Raw genomic sequence first — 9,144 nt, 5'->3', positions numbered from 1 at the left:
AATTCTCGCAGCAATGCGCGGGGTTTCATCTAGTTTGTATATTTTTATGTAACTTGCACTATAATTTTAGTGGTTTCGTGTAATTTACTCTTTTTTATACGCATACTTGTCCTAAGTTTGTCCTTCAACAACCGGCCCACGTGTGAGAGTAATTAGCCAACAAAGAATAATATTTCTATGCAGTATATGTCATCCAGTAAATAAGGGTGTGCTTGGTTGTTTGCACCACTCCAACCTGGCCCTGACCCGTATGAACCATCCAGGCTGACATGAGCCTGGATGAGTGAGTGCAAAATAAAGTGTTTGGTTGTCTGTATCATATGAGGCTGGATAGTGTAAGATAGTGTTTGGTTGGTTGTATAAGAGATGGACGGGATGCCAGATGCGCTGAGAATGTGTTTGGGTACTTGCATATGGTTGAGTTTGGTTGCCTCTACCATTTGATGGTGAACTCACCTCTTGGGAAATCAAGTGCTATTGCCTATTACTTCTCAATATATATATTTTTATCAAAACAATTTACAACTACTTGTTTCAGAAATAAATTCAAGGAAATTTGAGGGCGCAATTCGCTTGAATGGTTTCAGATCATACCAAAGGCATTCTTTAGAATGCAAGAACTATATATAAAGCATTCATTCATGAATCAATTTAATTTATATAAAAGTGCTGCAAAATCCATGTGTTGCAAATAAGTTCAAACTAGGTGTAGTGTTAACTGAAGTTTAAGATAAAGACATAGGTTATAAAAAAGCACGTTAATTTTTCTCTCCTTTTAATACTAGAAAAAATACCTGTGCATTGCAAAGGAAGCTATTTTAATCTTATTATTGTTATAAAGTTTAGTTAAGGTGAAATTTACTATGAGAATTCATTTGGATATATTTTTCTACAAAATCATGAGCTGCAATTAGGAGACCGATCATCTAAAGTTAGCATGCGATATTTTTTTTTAAAAAAAAAGAGATTTCTTATCCTACTCCTTCTGTATTTCTAAAAGCAAATGAACTTAAAACCCGACTCAAATACGAATATGTATTTCCAAAAGCGAACGAATTTAAAAACCGATTCATACACGAATGACGTACCAAAATACCGGCAAAACATCTTCAATTTTTATAATAGTAGAGATACATATGACCATTTTTTTTTCATTCTTTTGTCTGTGAGACATATTTTAACATGCATGCTCTTTTTTAAAAAAAAGAAAAAGAAAAAGAAAAAAAAACATTCCTAAGCGGTTGTAGTCTATAAAAATCTCTAATGTTTTATTTGAGATCACCGGCAGCATTCCACTGTGTCCGGCTATCACTTTGAGCTACTACAATAGTACGATACAAAAATATAGAATACTAATGCAGACCAATAATTTGTTCAATTTAGTACTCCGTACTTCTTTAGCGAACTCTACCACAAGTCCACAACGAGATAGACAGCATGTAGTATCTGTTAAAATTAAGAGAGAATCCATTACATGCCACTGACTTTGTGACACGTCCACGATTTGTCACTGACTTTATCACGTTCTATAATATGCCATTGACTTTTGCTTAACTTCTACAATTTACCATCGCTGTCCGGTTAGTCTCCGTTAGTGTACAAATTTGTCAAAATGACCAAAATACCCTTGGGGCAAAAGCTTTCAAAATTTGGATAAAAATTCTAAAATATAAGATTTTATGTTTTTGGCCAAATTTTGGATGTTTACAATCTTATATTTATAATATGATATTTTGAATTTGTTATCCAAATTTTGAAAGTTTTTGTCCTAGGGGTATTTCGGTTATTTGGACAAAATTGTACAGTACAACGGAGGCTAACCGGATGGTGATGGTAAATCGTAGAATTTAAGCAAAAGTCGATGGTATATTATAGAACATGATAAAGTCGATGGTAAATTGTAGACGTGTGACAAAATCAGTGGCATATAATGGATTCTCTCAAATTAAGGAACTTCTACTGCTAATAACTAAACAACAGTGGGACGATGAACACAAGGCACTGAAGAAGCAATGATTAGCAGTACATACTACATACAACTAAAAACAAAGTCTACATAACAAAGGTTCATTCCTTTACAAATTTCAGATAGAATGACACTTATTTACAAGGTTCATTTCTGTACAATGTTCAGACAATGATTTATTTCTATACGAGGTTCATATACAGTTTGTGCTTTCTAAACTGTAAGACAAATTTTATACACAACAAACTATTTGTTTGAAAGGCAGCATGAGTGGTATCTGCATAAGACAAGTTAGGAGCAACCTGAGTGTTCTGTTATTACCGAAACCAAGTGAGTGATTTTCAAGTTTGACTCTGGAACTCCAGTTTACTTAAGAATATTGCAATAGGGTTTCCAGGAGAAGGTGGATTTTTCCTGAGCACGGAAGCATATGAACCAGCTCTGTTTGCACCAGCCTCATCAGAGGATCTGAGGATGACAATATCTCTATGTGATTAAGACCCAACTGTCTTTTGATCTGTTCCTTGTTCGCTTCAAGAATCTCCATTTCACCAAAAGGAAGATTTGGTTACAGGGCCTGAAAACCAACATTCTGTGCTTCATCTTTCTTGAACTTAATGAAAGGCATACACTTAACTTTTTTATTTGTTTCAAGTTTAGCTCCTGTCCAAAAGAGCAATTCACCAGAGCATCAATAATGTCTTCATCAGGAGTGAAGGATCTTGCTTCAGTGTCAAATTTGTCCTGGAGTACTCTCAAACATTGCTCTTTCCAGCCATCATAGTGTTCATTCACATATATTAGACCAACTGATAATTTATTTTCCGCAAATGTTGTAGAGGCTGCAGCTCCCTTCTTGGCCACTTTGTGACAAGATTCCTGCTTATGAAGCGATTTCCTCATCAAAACTATGCAGGACTGCAAGTACTTGTTTGTAATTCGTAAAGTAGAATCTGGATCATCAGCAATCGGCCAGCCAGCTCTCACTACAAATCTTTCATTCTTCAGTATCTTTTGCCACACATGCTCAGCATAGTGTGGACAAATAGGAGTGATAAGCCTGGTCTGGACATCCATAAAACGCCACAATAATTCACGGTTTATACCTCCTGCTCCACATGAAAATCTGTACTCATCTCGTGCTGCCTGTAGATCATAAAATCCGGCTTTTAGAGCATCTCAAAACATGGAAGCATCATAATTATTTCCGTGTCTTTGATGGCAAAGTTTATCTCGTTAGCAAAGACGCGATCAGCATAAGTAGATGGTGGCCCAAGTCGAAAGGAAGATTTATCATCAAAAACTTCTTTCATCCATGAAATTTCTTTTGTCAGTCTTAGTGCAGCAGAATTTGCAGTCTCAGAGACAAAGTTTTCATCATCCATACCGTCACCAACATCAGCAAGTGCAAACCTAGTGGCATCAGACGAAAATTCCTCTATGGCCTGTCGAAGGGTCCTGAAATTTCCTGTGGACTTAGACATCTTCTCAGAATTAAGCAGAAGGTGTCTGTTGCAACGGAATCCGCGGGGCCAATGATGTTTTGGAAGAAGTGTTGTGTGATTGAAGATACAGAAGGCCAGATGGTTCTGCATAAGGTCCTTACCTGAAATTCGAAGATCGAAGGGATACCAGTACTCAAACTCTTGCTTCATTTTTGTCAAAACAGTAGAGGGGATGCTAGTTTTTGGTGCCGGACCATTACAGAACACATAATCCCATACTTCATCAGTCATTTGTTCTGGCCTTATATAAGAGTTGTCAGATCCATAAATGTTACCATTTTGCAGTATATGTGCAATGGTGTAGTAGGCCATGTACAAAGTTGAATCAGAAAGAGAATCTACAAGAAACTTCTCATCCCATGGAATCCGAGTACCTAGTCCAAAAGAACATGAACGGGCCCGTGAAGTCAGCCAGTTCAATGTGTGCTCAAAACTATTACGGGCTTCAACTGAGAATGTATTCATCTTGTCCAAGCATTCTATAGCCTTTTGTTTCCATTCAGCCTCACCATATGTTATGAGCCATTGATCTGTGAGAGCAACAACACAGTCATCACCTGACCTGGAAATGACCTTCTCCTGAGGCTCATAGTACAAAACAGCCATATCTGCCTTCAATAGCTTTTCCTTTATCAATGGCTTCACTTCTTGAACCTTTCGGTTGCTAAACTCACCAACAATCATTATGCCATCATCGAAGCCTTTCAAATATGTGATCTCTTTTGCTTTAGCAAGTTTTTCTTTCTCATCTGGACTATCCATTTTCAGATCAAAACAAACCTTCTCTGCTGATTTATTTCCAAAACTTGGAACATCAATTATTGGTATAACTTCAAAGGGGAAAACCCACTCATCTTTCACTCCACATGCCACTCTAAAATCTTGATTTTTTACCAACTCTTGTAATGCGATGAAATCATCCGGTGTATCACTTGGAACACTAGTCACAATTCCAGTGCCTTTATCTACTAATATGTTCTGCATTGGAAGAACATATATGACTTCGTTGGAGGCAAGAGGTGACTTCAATGGCAAACCAATCAGATCTGTGCCAAGCAGCTCAACTAAGCAAGTTGGCTTTTCTGGAACTCTGGATAGCATCTGGTAAGCAAGATTACGTGCAGCTCTTGCTGTCAATATAAAAACATCGGTTTCATTTATCTCAAAAGGCCCATACTTTCCATCAAGGAGGACCCAACAGTTTGTTTGACCCAGGGGCGAAGCCAGGATAAATAGTTACCGCGGTCAGTATTCGTACTAATCAGGATTTACGTTTTCAACCAAAACCGATCGAAAACCATGCAATTTTGATGTTTCCACGCAGGGCAAAAGTAGATTCCGAGTGAAATTTTGAATGGTCTTCGAGAATTATTTTTTGAATAAAAAAAAGTAGACCAAAATTTGATCAAGATTAATCAAATTTTTGCGAAAAATGCCATACGGCTGGTTGGAATCCAACAGTAAATCGGAAATAAAACTACATAATTATTACAGCTTGTAATTAGAGACTACATACTACGAGACAAAATTATTAAAATAAAGCCAACTCCTGTTGTAGTAGTGTTACATCTTGCCTATTACAGCTTCTGTCGATAAAATTATTAAAACATGTACATTATTGGATTATTTTACAAGCTGTAAAAGACACCAAATGCATCAAAGATTATCAAAACCACTAATTATTTGCCTTCCATTATGCTGGAAATAAAATAAAATATGATAAATATGATGTCAGGACGTGCGATGCCGATGCAATACAACGAGGAATATGATGATGCAACCAGGGAATTTGTGGAGTAGTGTCTTCCGATCTTATTTATGGGCTCAAATATCAATCGTATATGCATATTGGGCCATTGTATAATCATAACTGCTAGTTCATTTTCTATTTGCTGCTTGCTAGTATCTCGTTCCTATAGTAACCAGTTGAGCTTTGATGGAGAGCAATTTTACGGTTCTTGAGGAGGTACCATGAGGTACCACTAGTATAGAATTGCTCTTTGATGGAACAATCAAGGATGTCACTGGGGTCTAGTTTAGCTCTTCATTGGGGGCATAGCTGGTAAAATAAGAGGGGTACTGGACATTAGCAAAACATCGTTGGGGTCTACTGACCCCGATGATTACCTGTAGCTTCGCCCCCGGTTTGACCATATATTGTCTCAGGTCTGAGTGTTGCTGCGGCCAAATACACATTTCTGCCTTCCAGGACCATCAACTTGGGTGGAAATGGCGGAATAACCTTCATCTTAATCAGTACATATTCCTGTGGCTCGACCTCTTCACCTGATGCCCGATCATGGCCAAGACAAGGTTGGCGATCTAATGGGGAGTAGATCATGTACTGCTTGCCTTTGACAATCCTGTGCATTTTCTTCAACTTTCTCATCTGCCATTGGACAAAAGCATCATAAAATGGATTCATATCAGTGGTTATAAATGAACGCCTCCAATCACAACTTAGCCCAAAATCCTCGAGATCTTCCATGGCCAGCGGAGGAAAGTAGCTTAACCAATGATGAAGATTTTGAAATTCCACAATCTCTCCATCAGCAATGCCAAAGCTCCTCATGATCTCCCACTGGGATTTGTATGAGCCAGATTTTGCTACTGACTTAGATCTCTTGCTCCTGTACTTATCTTGGGCACTAGCAGTGGTCTGGCCATAAATTCTATCATTTGTCAACTCAAATTTTGAGTTTTTGTTGGCAGGTGGGAGCACTGGAGGATTTCCATACTGTTGTATCTCTTTACCAAGCTTATCAGCTGATGGCTTGATTGGCATTCCAGTACAGTGGAAAGCAAAGGGTAAAAGGACATTTGAGCCATGGAGTCTGTGGTATGCTGCAGCAAACTCAAGCTTCGATAGTGTGAAGGCATGGCCTAAATGTAGCATGCCATTCATGTATGGGTATGTGAAATTCCCAAAGAATTTTTCACCAGGGCTTGGAGGTGTATCACCAGCCTTTGCTTCGAAAACCTTGTTCTCTTCCCAACATTTTTGCACTTCAGATTGGATCTTAAGCAAAAGGTCCCTCCGAGCAAAACTTTTCCCTTCATCATAACTAGATGACATTTTCTCTTTTCCTAATGAACCAACAAAAGGGTGTTAAATACAGAAATAAACATTTTTTGTAATGTACAAAAAACCTGAAACAAACTACAAACGAATCCAGTGTATGGTCCAATGGTAGATTGATTTAAAATGCAGTATGCAAAACCCCCAAATAAACTGTACTTGTGAACAGCTTTGATTTGTGATAGAAAATAAAGTGGTTACTGAGAGTAAACAACAGAATAACAGAATATTGTGGCAAAAAAGTTAGAATTATTTGCATAATGCAAGACAAAGAAAGTCGCATGAAACAGATCAGATAAATAGTTATCTTGTGAAGTATATGGAAAGCTATAGTTGATGCAAAGTAGCAAAATCCAACAAAGCAAGGAGGGTAACAGACAATACCATCTATGAGTAGATTATTTTGATTCAATAATATGTACAGAGCAAATTTGTTGAAAGTTCTCACTAAATCACAACTATCACAGAAAAGACATGCCTTTCAGGAAATGTTTCAGGTTGTCATGCTTTTTAAATTTTAAAGCTTTTGTTTTTGGAAGTTGGCCACACTGCTGTAAACCTTCAGATCCCCATCCCCAGCACATTTGGTAGTCTAGTTTTAATGGCAAGATTATATTCGAATTTCAATTTTGAAATATCTATTCGTTTATATGGATAGTCCATATCTACTTCAATATTAGCCATCTCGTCCCTATTTCACTTTTCATATCTAATTCACTAAAATTTCTGAAATAATAACTCAGACCTGAGTTTAAACATTTTCTGATGAAATACATGCAAAGAGGTTGGTTTTTCAAAAACAATTGAAGGTATGGGATTATTCCAAGTTTGCTACAACGAGATTTGATATTTAAATGATAATTTGCAGGCAAACAGAGGCTATTGAAAACTGTGATTCTTATCTACAATCTAATTCGTTCCTGTAGATTTATCACAATCAAAGCAAAAATCTAGTACCTTGGTATATGACCAGAATGCAATCTCCAGTCTAGAACCCTTCCTTCCCCTTAGTTCATTTACACCCTGATGAAGCACATGGAAAAAAAACGCAAACCAAAATGTTACTACAGTACTTGACATAATCCCCTCAACCCTAAAAAAATTTAAACAAAAATGAAGTATCGCATCCTCAACATTTGAACAAGGAGGAATTGCATTTGCATACCGGGGGGATTGTGATTTGTGAGGCGGCGAAAGAACAAGAAGAAGAGGTTGCTTGCTGCGGCTGCTCCAGTGGTTTGGAGGCGGAAAGAGTGCTGCGACATGGCCGCCGTCGAGCCCAGTTTTTGTACTCGCTGCAAAGCAGTCAAACCCTCCAATCAACTGGAAACCTAGGGTTTCTTGGCCCCTACTTCTCCTTACCCGCGGGAACCCGTCAAGGCGTCAAAGACGAACAGCTCCCTCCAGTCAACCAATCCACCACGGCCGCGGCGGCCATGAGAAAATTGCTATGCAATCTTCAACGACGGGTTATTTTGGCTTCATTAAATTATCACTTTAAAAGATAATGCACTTTGGCATCTCTTTGCGGAATAAACGAAATGGCTTATTTGCAAATGCTGAATATAAATTTTATATACGTATTCTTAGCGATCTAAAATCAAAGGCTGAAAAGTAAACTTTGATAAAAAAAAATCTCAAAATCAGTTTCAAATTTAAGATTGAAAATTCAAATTTTAGCTGATAAGCAGCATACACGAAAAGATGAGGCCCTAAAACTCCGGTGGCCTCACTTTATTTGTTTGGCCCATCGTCGTTATGTGCTGCAAGAGAGGGATATGGAGAAGTACATCGTCTAACTAGCATGCCATTGACATCCTATCAGACGTGTGCCACCCAACTGTATAGGTTATAGGTCTGTTTTTCTATGGATAGACCAAACTAAACATCATTTGAAAATAGTAATTTAGAGAGATCAAAATACAATATGGCATACAAAGCGGGGGATCCTAATGGGCGATCGATTGCCCGGATACTGGGGTAGCGATCGATCCCCTCCCCCCTCCCTCCCTCTACCCCTCCACCTGGTTTTCTTTTTTGGCACCGCATTACTTTCCTATTTTAGTAAATTTATACACATAAAGTTTATACACCTTAAGTTTACACATCTAAAGTTCAGAGACCAAAAGTTTATAAGTCAAAAGTTTATATATCCGATTCAAATTTGAATTTGAATTCAAATATTTTTTTATATATAGTATTTCTATACATCTAAAGTTTATACACCTAAAGTTTATAGACCTAAAGTTTATAAGTCAAAAGTTTACATACCCGATTCAAATTTGAATTTGAATTCAAATATTTTCTATATATAGTATTTCTATACATCTAAAGTTTATACACCTAAAGTTTATAGACCCAAAGTTTATAAGTCAAAAGTTTACATACCCGATTCAAATTTGAATTTGAATTCAAATTCAAATTTGAATTCAAATATTTTCTATATATATAGTATTTCTATACATCTAAAGTTTATACACCTAAAGTTTATAGACCCAAAGTTTATAAGTCAAAAGTTTATATACCCGATTTAAATTTGAATTTGAATTCAAAATTTTTATATATAAGTATTTCTATACATAAATTTTTCTAAT

At 37.0% G+C, this 9,144-nt stretch overlaps 1 protein-coding gene across 1 annotated transcript; it reads right to left on the bottom strand.

The window, feature by feature from the left end:
* Positions 1 to 2,002: 2,002 nt before the first annotated feature.
* LOC9272228 (leucine--tRNA ligase, cytoplasmic) lies at positions 2,003 to 7,963 on the bottom strand. Its single transcript, XM_015782130.3, has 3 exons — positions 7,716 to 7,963; positions 7,508 to 7,573; positions 2,003 to 6,558 (listed from the first exon to the last, which is right to left on the bottom strand). The coding sequence occupies exon 3, from the start codon at positions 4,570 to 4,572 to the stop codon at positions 3,136 to 3,138; it is 1,437 nt and encodes a 478-aa protein (XP_015637616.1). The 5' UTR covers positions 4,573 to 6,558; positions 7,508 to 7,573; positions 7,716 to 7,963; the 3' UTR covers positions 2,003 to 3,135.
* Between the last annotated feature and the right edge of the window lie 1,181 nt (positions 7,964 to 9,144).

The sequence above is a fragment of the Oryza sativa genome, chromosome 5, assembly GCF_034140825.1.
Source record: "Oryza sativa Japonica Group chromosome 5, ASM3414082v1".
Classification (NCBI taxonomy): Eukaryota; Viridiplantae; Streptophyta; class Magnoliopsida; order Poales; family Poaceae; genus Oryza; species Oryza sativa.
Note: the sequence above shows the minus strand (reverse complement) of the source record. Positions and strands in the feature narration are given on the sequence as shown.

Coding starts and splice junctions, on each gene's coding strand:
- LOC9272228 (XM_015782130.3), bottom strand. CDS start 4,572: ATGCTATCCAGAGTTCCAGAAAAGCCAACTTGCTTAGTTGAGCTGCTT.